This window comes from Catharus ustulatus, chromosome 13 (genome assembly GCF_009819885.2).
Source record: "Catharus ustulatus isolate bCatUst1 chromosome 13, bCatUst1.pri.v2, whole genome shotgun sequence".
NCBI lineage: Eukaryota > Metazoa > Chordata > Aves > Passeriformes > Turdidae > Catharus > Catharus ustulatus.
Window position 1 is genome coordinate 18,017,376 of NC_046233.1, and position 12,993 is coordinate 18,030,368.

At 37.0% G+C, this 12,993-nt stretch overlaps 2 protein-coding genes across 6 annotated transcripts in view; one reads left to right on the forward strand and one right to left on the reverse strand.

The window, feature by feature from the left end:
• The window catches only part of LOC117002281 (centromere protein P), a 114,647-nt gene that overhangs the window by 89,784 nt on the left and 11,870 nt on the right, over positions 1 to 12,993 (reverse strand). The gene's annotated exons all lie outside the window — the stretch shown is intronic.
• OGN (osteoglycin) lies at positions 871 to 12,654 on the forward strand. Its single transcript, XM_033071196.1, has 7 exons — positions 871 to 1,048; positions 1,672 to 1,924; positions 5,934 to 6,018; positions 8,330 to 8,488; positions 8,986 to 9,188; positions 9,761 to 9,856; positions 10,152 to 12,654. The coding sequence occupies exons 2-7, from the start codon at positions 1,757 to 1,759 to the stop codon at positions 10,320 to 10,322; spliced, it is 882 nt and encodes a 293-aa protein (XP_032927087.1). The 5' UTR covers positions 871 to 1,048; positions 1,672 to 1,756; the 3' UTR covers positions 10,323 to 12,654.

Consider the following 12,993-nt stretch of genomic DNA (forward strand, 5'->3'; position numbering starts at 1 on the left):
TTGACCAAAAGGTCCACAGTTTATCACCATATTATAGTATAGTATTACTATAGAAAAAAAAAGGAAAAAAGGTATCACAATAAAAGAGAAATGTAAATCTGGATATATTCCCACTAGATTTTATTGCTACATACTTTTTAAAGACTTGAGAAAGCTACTCTATAAACTTACAAAGTTGGTCATCTGTCTCCCATTTGTGCTGACTGCCAAAAATTCATAATGAGGAAAAGGATGGGGGAGGAAGAAATAAATGCATTACAAATCCAGAAAACTGCTGCTCATAGTTCAGATGGAAATTCTACACCTGGACAGCATTCACTGAGTTATCTACAGAAGTGAAATAAAACTTTATTCAAAGCAAGTATTTTTGTGAAACCCACTTTTCAATAAACTGTCTAATGAGTCAATTAATTTAGGCATTTAGACATTGTGTTGAGATTTTTTAGGCAAACACAAGAAATTCCAAAGAATACTTTTCCAGAACTCTTCAGACTGAAAAGTTTCCATTTCATAGGTAGGTGAAAGTTCTCTAAACATATACAACTTGTAATAAAAGATTTTACTATTCACAAAATGTGACTAATACAACAGACGTGTGTTTTGGCTCTACCTCTGTCTCAGAAAGCAGCTGCTTTGTCTCAAGGCTGAAGCATTTCACAAAATGGATAACACATGCTTTATTAGGGACCTCCAGTTTGCACAATTAATATTTGATTTACAGAAAAAGCCTTTTTTTAACCACAAAGCAGAAAGCTGCTGTTTTAACAAGAATACCAAAAGTAGGATGAGCTACACAGGCTTAGCATTTGCAAATGTTATGCAAAGCACAGCCCCCTGCTCCAGGATATTACCTCTCACCCTGGGAGAGAATGCTGGCAAAGTGTTTTTACCCCATGGAAAGCACTTTTCAGACTGTCAAACTCTGAGAGTATTCATTTCAGCAATTTGGATGTAATGCATAACTTGAACCTGAAGTACATTGACAAAAGAGTAACTACAGATAAGGATATCTGGTTTTTCAGTGAAGAGCTTGGAATCTACTAAAAAGGTAGGTGGACTTTTTTCCTAAAAGTAGATTAACTTTGACCTTATTTAAAAAGTACAGTAAAGAGGAGAAAAATGCTGTGCAAAGATTTATTTTTTAAAATTCTGCATGCATATTTGTAATGTTTCAAAGATCATGTTTGCAGCCTCTTCCCCTTTCCTGCCTGAAAATTGCCTAACCTGTGTAATATTCTGAGGGAATTAACTTCTCTTGTCTAGTCTCAAATGTAAAGTAAAAGACAGTCAGAGGTTATAGGTAGAGAGCATTTGGTTTGAAAACTCTTATTTTGACAATAAAAGAAAATGCATTTGAACCTCACATATTGTAATTAGTTCATTTACAGATATGTCAAATATTTAATATTAACAAAGTTGTCTTGCTTTTAACAAAATAACAAACTGGGAAACAAGCAAATGCAATTAAGACAATAGTCCCTTATTAGCTGGAAAATGTTTGTTATTTCCTAGTTTCTTCTCATGTTAAGAACAGGTTTTATAAAGTTAGAGTCTAATTAAAGGATATCAAGAGTTAAAAGTTGTTCCATGTTCCTTATGTGTTAGAAACCACTGCCAACAAGTCCTCTAGGCTTTAAATATTGTTTTGACGGATTGCATTTTCATTTCCAGTCCCAAAGAAAGTGTTCTCCAGAGTCCAGGCACGAGCAGATCTTCAGCAGCTCTCTGAAAGCCACATACATTGTTCTGGGCAAGAATGGAGACTTTGCAGGCTACTTTTTTTTTGTTTGTGTTTGTACCTTTGGTAAATCCTGCACCACCTCTACAGCAAGAATCACTACAGTTTTATGAGTATGATGCAGATGTTTCCATGGGAAGCCTGACCCAACAAGATTATGAAATGCAGTCCAAGGATATAAGAAAGGTATTTTATTTAATCTTCTCCTTTTAATATTTTAAACTAAAATAAGTATTATGTGAAAAAGGTGTTATATGCATGCATGTGAGTTTTATGGAAAAGTCCTAAAATAGCAGGGAAACATACAATGGGTTCAGACATAGGGAAAGCCACTCAAACTAAAACCACAAAAATATTACCCTTACTACAGTCTGAGTAAGCCACAGAAGGCAGGCTTGCACAAATAAGGCTAAAGCATCATTTTAACTCTGCTGTTCTTATGTGCCTGCAATCATTATTGTTTCAAGAACAGGATATATTAATTACTAGCTCAACAGTTTGAACTACGTTGTATTAACTCAGTGAGTTTGCTTAAAAACAAGGAAGGTGATTTTTAATTTCTTTTTTACTATTAAAGTAATAATTGGAACCCCCCTTTTTATTGAACATAATCTGCCAGTATAAGCCACAATTCCTCTTTTGACTTGCCAAACTAACAAGTTTCTTGCCTCAGTTTTTCAGGGGTGGGTGGTTTGGATTTTTTACAGCTCAACAGTTCAGCAGTCCCAAACTTCTATAGACTGTCCAGTGCTGGAGGAGGCACTTACACATTAACACTTTGAGGGTCTTAATAAAGAGAATATCCCCTACATCTCAGTGCACTCACCACCATCTCCAAACAATGTTTGTGTTGGGTGCTCCACGTTCCTGCCTCTGAATTTCAATACAAAAGCAGAAGACACAAAGCCATTGGAGAATTAAGTGAAGCGCCAAGGACAGTTACAAACCTCACACCCCCATTCAGACCTAACCACTACACATCAGTAGAGATACAAACACTGATCAGGGAGAAAAACCAGCAGCAATTGTCCCAGGAGTAGTTGCCAAGGAAAATACCACAAATCCAAACCAAGTGGTAACAGCCCAGTATGAAAATGTCAAGGAGGTTTTCATTAATATTAACTGTACTTGTTACAATAACTTAGTCTGAAGCAAGAAAAAAAAAACAAAACAGGAACAGATAAGTAAAAACTTGCAGTCCAAATATAGAGAAATCACTTTCGTATACTTTTTAAATATTTCCCAGTTCTACCTAAATTACAGCTTTCCACTGTTGGCTAAAACAATCAGCTACATATTTATAGCAAAAATATGTCTAAGGTATTTTTAAATCTGACATCTGCCACAGTGATGAAGTAACATGTTTTCATAAACCCATGAAAAAGGTACTATATAAATGACTGCTAACTGACCAGTGACTATCCCCTCAGAAGTAAGTTTTTAAAAAACATTAAACCTGCTAACATTAACCAGCTAGGCACAGCATCAGATGACCCTCAATAAATTGCTTGCAGAAGATTTCTGCTGCTTCAGTAAAGGAACAAGGAGTATACCTACATGGAAATGGTGCCAACAGATGTGCCACAGACAACTCAAACTCCTCCTGCTATAAGCTGGAGGTCTTCTGAAGGCCAACAGTTCTGCTTAGGATAATTTTAGGAATGTAGTCGGTCATTATTTCCATCAGGTCAGTTCTCCATTGACATGTTTTCATAGCAAAATAATAAATGAGTTCCTTATGTGCAACAACTACATCGACACAAGTGCTGTGTTCCCAGTTTAAATCCTGGGGTGCACAAACAGATCTTCTATTCATTATTGCACCAGTTTTACTCCCCAAATATTCCAAGTGTTAACTGGAACTGAAATGCATGCCAAATGTTTCCTCAAGCATGCCCCGTCAGAAATCTATCCTGCATACAAATTTAACTCCTTACTGTATGCTTGAACACACAGTTAGGAAAAAGACTTTTACTAAGAACATCTGAAGAAATTTATTACTATGATTATTTGAAATCACAGCCCCACCAATCTTGAATAAAAATTTGAACAATTTAAAACACAAAAATCTTAAGTTTCACAACAGAACCACTCAATTAGATGCTGTCTCACATCTGGACTAACTAATTTAATTGATAAACTACCAGACCTTTGTGTTATAAGATGAATAAATTATTTTGCAGAAATTTGAAGATGGTTGGTGCATTTAGATGTAAAGTGTTAATGTATCTGTGCAATAAAGAGCAAGAGGCAGGTGGAATTTAAGTATGTGAGTAGGCCAATATTCCTTCCATGCATTCCTTACATATATGAACTTACAAATAATGAACTTGTGGTTATAATCCAAACAATCTTCTGCACTGATACTCCATAGTTAGGAATGTTTACGGCTGATCAGCAAATACTTCTTAATTTTAGAAATTTAATGGTATTCTGCAAATTACCAGTTTCGATTTTTGGGACATTTCCCACTGGTAGAGATTAGCAATACATTGCATTCTGCTAAGAAATCCCATCAGACTACTTTGATGGCTCAAGTAGGAGACTGTGCAAGAAATGTTCACCTGGGACAGATAAAACTGTGCCAGCAAATGTTATGAAATGTCCCTCAGGAGCCAAACCAGCTGCAGCCATACAAGTCCACTTGTTCCATGAACAGTCCCTGCACTCAGAAGTCTCTAGTGGCACAGACACCTCAAGGTCCACATCTTCATGTGCCTAATCAACCTATCTTTGTGAGCTAACTCCTGCAGAAAGTTTCTGTGAGATTTGCTGTTAGAGCATAGATGCTGAGCTGACACCCTCAGCTTCCCTCCACCCAGCACGGCCAAACTGTGCCAGAATCCTACTGAGAACCTAAAACTTCACCAGGACAAACCAAGCTAGCCCAAACCAGAGCCAGAGCCTGGAGAGGCAGACGCAGGGAAGAGTCAAGGGATGGATGATTCACAGGCTAAAAAGGGGTCAAAACGACAGGGGCTGGCCAAGATACTTGTTTCTCAGGCTTTATGTCAAGCCTGAGGGGTTTGTTTTGCAGAATACAAAAATTCCCACAGTAAAGTATAAGCAAGCAGCTAAATACCAAATAAACTATCAGAAGGAGCTTGAAAGCTCTTACTTGTGCACCGCACTTGCAGATGAATCACCTGTGTGCCTGAAGGAGGGGAGAGTGGGGGGATTAAGAAAACTAAAGGGGCTCATTTGTCAGCACTTCCAGTGTGCAAACAGCTCTCCAACAGAGCACTTATTCCTGCCAGGGCCTGATCCTTAAGCATGTTTAAAGCAAAACATCTTCCACACCACTCAATGTTCTTTCCTTCACGTTTCCAATAGCCACACACACCAAAAGAATATAGTGGCTTGTTCTGTCCTACAAATATTCCCCATTAAAAAAAAATCCAAATGAATGATACAAGCCAAAACCAACTTTCACAGTCAAACTAAAATCCCCTTAACTTTAATGCATGCAAATCACAGTATAAGCCAGTGTAGTAATAATAGATAATTCTCCCAAAGTCCTCCAGTATCCAATGAAAACCTGACTACTGATCTCTGCATCACAAAAGGCCCTTTCTGTTAGCAGCCCACACTTTAAAAACAGACTTAGGTGCAGATCACAGAAACAAGTTACTACACTTCAGCCAATACCTGCAAGGAATGTGTCTATAAACCAAGTCGTCCTGCAGTTGAAAAGATGCAATGACTACCTCCAGGAGGAATTCTGAATAGCTTTAAATGCAAGGACATCTCAGTCATTTTACTGAGATTATTTGGGTAAAAACAACAACAAAATAAACTTACACTCACAAGAATCCTATTGAATTTCACATTACGTGCAAAATCTTGATCTTGGAAACTACTGTTTGTAAATACCCACCATTTGCATATTCCTTCCCACCATATAGACTGTATTTTCTGTTTCAGGTCTACTGTCCTTCCCTGAAGAACTAGAGTTTTCTAAAGAGCACTGGCAGCACCTTCCCTTCTTGTCTTTTGAAGTGAATAGTTCACATGTAAAAGTGACAATACATCACATTAGTGATCTGATCTATAAAAGCATTTTAAAAATTAAGTGCCCTAAGGAGGTATATTGTAGGAAGCTCCCTTTAAAAGATGTTATTTCAGATCCTTGTAATGCTCTGTGGCTTTTTGTCTGTGGTTTGTGTTTTAAAATAACAATTGCTCTCTCACAAAGGATGGAACAAATGTATCTCTTGACACTTCCCTAATGCTGCAAAGCGATGACGCCCAACTCGATGTCCCACCAACAAAGGACACAAGTAAGTTAACTGATACACAAGTTAACTGATAAGAATATTCTGATGTCAAAGATATCCAAGAGAAGTATATTTTAATGTACAAATCTAATGTGCAAAGGATGACAAAGGCTACAGAATTAATATTTTCATTTATGAATGTCTTTCATATCTTCTGTGGAAAACCTCACTTCTGATGGAACAGATTGAAAAATTTAAGGGATCATCAGGTAAACTGAATACACAAAGCACAGCTTGTAAGCCTCTCCACAGACTTGCCCAGTCATATTTGCCATTGAGATGTACCCAAGTTAAATAAGTTAGGCAAGACAACAAAGAAAAACAAAATACATCCCCCAGTAAGTTCCACAGTTTAACCAAGTGATGATGAAATATGATGTGCTTTAATTAAGTCAACAGATTTATTTGAACAATTGTCTATTCTCAAAGTTTACATCTGATGATCAGGGAGGTCAATGTTTAAAATACATCAGGAATATTCTTTACTTGCCAAATCTTCCTACTGGCGCTGGGTACATTGTTCAGGTTTCTCCTAACAAGCACCAGTGCTCTCTACACATGAAAAGGACAAAGTTCCTCTGCCAAACAGAGCAGTGAGAAAAAGACACTTATTTTGTGTGCCTGTGATCTAAACTTCCAAAAATAACTAATGATTCAGCAAGTCCAGTGGACTATCAATCTCTACCAAAGTGCTAATTCAAGGTTAATTATTGCCAAACAGCCCCTGTCAACAAGCCCCCATCAAAAGCTGAGCAAGCCTCCAAGAATATCAGAGCTTCTAGACAGACAAGCATAAAAGCTATTGCTTTTTTAACAGTGACAACACTGTTTGACTTTTTCCATTTCCTACATAAACATATGAAAATAAGCCATTAAATAAAATAAAAAACTCAAACAAACCAAACCACTAAATGGGGTAGACCTCTGCAGCCTAAAAATTATGATATTCACAAAGCTAAACCTCAAAATGTTCATTCTGTTCTCTGCAGTGCTGCAAGAAAATGAATTACTGCTACATGTACTGGGTTGGTTTCCCAGTATTGACCAACTGCTTTTCTACTCCTCACTGGTTGTAGAAGGTCCTGTTTTGCTGTGTAGTGACAACTACCCCATGGAATGACCCTGCTGTCTGCACTGTATTCACTCCAGGGTAGAAGCCAACCAAAACTCTCAAAATATAGAAAACACAGCACAAGACACAGCAGTGATGCCAAAACTGGATTCAAAGCCACAGTCATTATATGTATTTGTGTATTGCTGGCAGAAAAGATTACAGCAAATCAAAAGTTATTTTACTACTGTCCATGAGGAACAGGACAAGCCACAAAGATCTCAAACTACATTACAAAAAGTTTATCTCTGCTTATACAACAGTTGTAAAAATTTCAAGTATAAAACTGATAGAGATTGTCCACAAGGCTCTGAGCAACCTGGTCTAGTGGAAGGTGGCCCTGTCTGTGGCAGGAGGCTGGAATAAGATGATCTTTAATGTCCCTTCCAACCTAAACCATGTAAAATATATTAACATAATTGCTAGAGTTTTTATCAAAATGTTTAGACAAAATAGTAGCTAGAACAACACAGGATATTGTGTGACCTGCCAGAAATGTTCCAATGCACTTACAGTACCAAATGCATGCATTGCCAGATATTTCTCCTTGTGGGTTTGGTTCCAAACGTTGTATTTAACATGGTCACAAACTTGCAGTTGTCACATTCACCATACTCTTATCCAGCTAAGGATTGAAACTGAATTCAGGCTGATTAATAGCATTCACATGCTCAGGTAACAACACAGATTATACACAGGGAAATCACAGACAATAAAAAGAACAAAATACCCAAAACAGTTGAGTGTGGGATACTGGTGAAAGCCAGGGAAAAATGCAGCATGGATTTTCTCAAGCTGCTCAAAGGAAGACAGAAGAGAAAGAACTAATAACAGATTAGCACCTGCTGGATGCATGAGAGATGTGATGTTTGGGTGAAAGCATGTTTGTGTTACCTTCCTTGCACCAATGAAATCAAGTCTATCCTCAGTTCCATTATCTAGTCTATAGAAGTGTGGTTGTTTCTTTAACAAAGGGCTTTTGCTTTCTTCTGCCTCAGAAGGAAGTCATGTGTGGCTGCATCTTTTCAGTGCATCCTAGCCTTATAGCGACAGTTGAGAACATTAAACCTCCTCAGAACTTGACGCAAACAGAATTTTTAAAAATCCTAACAATGGGGAATCTTAAATGACACTAGAGAAAGCTCTATTTTGAGTAACCAAGCTGAAGTAAGCTGTCCCTGTGTGCTCAACCCTTGCTGGCAGACCTGCCCACGTGTTTGCTGTGCGTGTGCCTGAGCGGCTCTGTGTACTGCGAGGAGATCGACATCGAGGCCGTGCCGCCCCTGCCCAAGGAAACCGCGTACCTGTACGCTCGCTTCAACAAGATCAAAAGGATCGCAGCCTCGGACTTCGCTGACATTAGTAAGTGGCACCCCAACTTCCATCTCTGTTCTAGAATTCGAAATGGAAAAGCAAATTGGAAATGCATTTTGCACCCTGTAAACATCTTAATACTCCCAAACAATCAGGCAAAGAGCAGATTGCTGAAAATAAAATTCAGTTCTGCATCCCAGCCAGTCTTAAATGACCAGGCATTATTTTTCCTTCAAATGCTCCAGGGACAGCTCTGCCAGCTATCCCACTCCACAGCATGGCAAATTCTATGAATATCTGAAATCATGTTATCTCTAAGAAAAAAATAAGGCTCCAGAGTATTTCCCTTTTTTTCTTTTTCAATTTAAGACCAGGAAAAAATCCAGATATCATTTTTACCCATATTTTAATAGTATTTGCACTTGTAGATCACAACTTAGATGCTGCAGCCAACAGTATAACATTTAGCATATACAGCCATACATATTTTACATGCCATGTAATTATAAAGTCAATATTTAGATTTTAATTTCTTTTGTGCAAAGCTACCTTGAGAAGAATTGATTTTAGTGGAAATAGAATAGAAGAAATAGAAGATGGAGCCTTTTCAAAGCTTCTGCTGTTGGAAGAACTTTCTCTTGCTGAAAATCGACTTGTAAAACTTCCTGTTCTACCTCCCAAACTAACAACATTTAATGCAAACCAAAACAGAATCAAGAGCAGAGGAATCAAAGCAAATGCTTTCAAGGTAAGGAAAAGCCCAATAATTTAGGTAACCAAAGTAAACAAAATTAGTAACCAGACTATTCAGTCTGCCACCAAATTATTTTTCTGTATTTTTTGTAATCTAAGAAACAAATGACGATGAAGAGCTTTCCAGCTTTTGCTTTGCTTTTAAGGCACTCTGGACTATCAGTCATTTGTGCACTCACTCTCTCATGTCCTACATGTAGAAAAGAGTTTTCTATGAAATATCTATTTTCTTTCTCTCTAGCATGTAAAGAAAAAAATATTCAAAAGTTGATGGCTCAAGTACAGTTCTAAGGACCACAGAAATACTAATAAATAATATATATAGGGAGTACTTTATAGTGGTCTCTTCTATAACCAACATGCTGATGTAAATTTCCCAAACATAGAAGATCTGTTCTATGAATTTCTTGATATAATAGAATTCAACATGCACAACAAAATAATGGCTTTTGTTACATCAGTTTACAGGCTATATGATCAGAAAAAACTACTGATGTCTTGTAAACAGCATGAGTTACTTAACCTCAAGTAATACCATGATCAGTAACCTCTCTTTCTGTTTAACAGAAGCTCACTAATTTGGCCTACCTCTACTTAGGACACAACGCACTGGAATCTGTTCCCCTAAACTTACCGGAGAGTCTGCGCATTCTTCACCTTCAGGTATTCCCAAAGGATTTCCTTAACATTTTCTTGGGTAACACCTGAAGAGTCACACACCTAAACTTGTTCTATTTTGAAACAGTTCCCACCAGTTTTCCACTGCACCTCTGAATAAAACAATTTAGCATGCTAATGTATATGGCCACAACCATCCAAAAGATCAGAAGCTGCTAATTCCCATGCAAGGATTTATTACTGGTTTCTGTACATCAGGGATAAGAAATGGCAAAAAAGCTATAACCTTTTATCAACAATGCATGTAAGAATTTATTTATAAAACCATTTTGGTTTGCAGTACAACAACATCACCACCATCACGGACGACACATTCTGCAAGTCCAACAACACGCGCTACATCCGCACGCGCATGGACGAGATAAGGATGGAGGGCAACCCCATCGTCCTGGCCAAGCACGTCAACGCCTTCTCCTGCCTGAGGATGCTGCCTGTGGGAACCTACTACTAGCACTGCTGGTGCCACTGCACATGCCAGCCCCAGGCGTGCAACAAGGGGCACTTCCTCCTCTGTTTACAAGTTCATATCCTCTCCCTTACTAATGTTCTTTCCCTGCATTCCCAGGATCTTCTGCTATGCTGCACCGTTCTCTCTGACATAACCATTTCAAAGCAGTCACTTGAGTAGTTACCATGTCCCTCGTGCTTCCAGAATCTTTTCTGTTAATGAAGTGTAAAAATATATATATATGCACACACATCATCTCTGCTTTTATTTCACCACTTACTCTTTAGGTAAAAGTCACACAAAACTGCTTCTTTCTCATTCTTTACCAGCACTCAGAACACCACATTTTACTTTCAGATAAATGCAAAACTTTCTTTGAACAAGCTAAAGAAGAAAAATACTTCTGAATTCCAATCTGACTCTTTTAATCTGAAATTAATTCTTTCCAGTTGACCTTCAAAGGTGTATTGGATGAAGATGCATATAAGAGAAAGTTACGTTTAGAAACAGAACTTCTCAAAGTTTAAGTTCATTAAAGTTGCATTAAAACCTTGATTTGTGATAAATGAGAATAACTCCTATTTAGGTTTAGTACACTAAGCAACATAGCAACTGGAACTTTGCAAAGATGTTTTAGATTTCCTTCTACTATTTTGCTTTGAAAATAATGTGTGTTTTATTGTTACACAATGTATTTTTAAGTGAAATATATATGTTTTGCTGAGCTGTTCTCACAAGAGCTGTTTTTGCAACACCAGTTTCCCATTTTAAAACAATGGTCTAAGTACAGCATAATAGACTCAAATATTTTAGTTATTAACTAATGATGTAGACCAAGCCTTGGTTCCACAGCTTCTCCTAACAGGAAATGCGACAATATAGTTAAGAGCAAAGCTGAATTCATGTGCTTACCTGTAAATAAGTATGATTTCATCTAGATGTCAGAGCAAAGAGTTACCCTTCTACAACAATAACTCTGATCATTAGGGAAAAATCAAATCAGATTTTGAAATTAAAAAGTTGATTCCATCATTCATCTGAAATCAGAGGTAACTTCAAGCATTTCTCTCAACTACTTGAACCTATGCAGTGTATTAAAACCACAAATTGACACATGCAGGCCTTGACACTCAGTTCATCCAAAACTGGCCACAATAAAGAGCACAATATTTTTAGTTCCACAACAGTACATTTCTGACATCCAGTTTCTCCCCTCAAATACCTACCACAGGGGGAAAGCCTCCAGACAAATGAATGCCAAAGGTGTGCTAGTTACTATTACCACATCAACTTTGTACTAATTTTGAAGCTAGTATAGATGCCTAATTTGTAGAAATAGTTAAACATCAAATGCATGATGATGTATATGACTACATCTAGAACACTGATTTTACAAGATATTTTGTATTAGTTTTATTTATCTTATTTAGCTAAGCCTTGATTTGTTAGTGCTTGTGCTTTGGGGAATTGATGTCCACTTAATTCTGAACAGATATTTTTGCCCTGAACCTATTACCCAAGAAAAACAGCAATCCCCAATATTTTCCATTTTAAGTTATTTAGTGTAACAAGAAGGAAATTCCATTGTCTTAACTGAGAACAAAACCAAGTCTGGCAGCAATATTTGGTTTTCATTCTTCCACATAAATCATAAAACTTTGATGTTCCCAGGTTTTAGCAAAATATAAAAAACAACTTCAAAGCATGTAAAAATAGATTCCAACGTTAAACCAAATTCCTATTTGGAAAAAATTAAATCCATCAATTCTCTCATGTCTCTTGTGATAAATAGAAAAAACACAGCTGTAAGTGTAATAATGTTACATAAGCATGATCTTACTCTCATCACAAATCACTGCTACTGAAACTCTTTCCAGTATTAACAGGATCAGTAAATATCACCAAAACTGTGTATACACAAATGCATATTTTTGTAATATATACACACATGTAAACATTCTAACACCTACCCACTACCACACCATTAATTTTACATTAAAATGTTGTATATATTTTTGAAACATACTAATTATCATCAGTAATGTTGATTAATTTTCCTAACACTTTGTGAGCAAACCAAAGTAGACAAGTGGTACTTTCCTAATGCCTCATACAGGCACCAAGTTCTCTGATGTGTTTTTGTTTTACTTTCCCCATTCACAGCAAGTTCATCAAAACACGAAGTGAAAAAAGCTTCAGTAGGGAGGATTTCCATCTCCTATTTGTGAGACCAGTACTAATATCAAGCTGAATGTAAACCATTCTGTTTTTTTCCCTGTCACTCATTTCTCTTCTGTATTTCCAATAAAACTTGAATTTTTGTTCTTGTTTATCAGTATCAGCTTCAACATCCTGCTCTTCCAGCCTTGCCAACATATTTCAGCTATTCAGCCTCATAGCAGACTAAGGTTAGATTATTTGCAGATGTAAATCCATTTTACAGACATTTATTGTGACCTGCCCTACAGAATATTTGGGGAACACTCCATTTGCTCCTTCAAAACCTATTTTGAATTGACCTTGAATTGCCATTATTCTCAAAATATTCACTATTACTTGAAGTACTCACCCACTTCTATATTATCCCTTTCTTCTCAAGAACCAAAATAGGAAAGAAAAAATAAACTACCTTTGGTGCTTTTACACTACATTCTAAAGATAGTATCAGAAACTA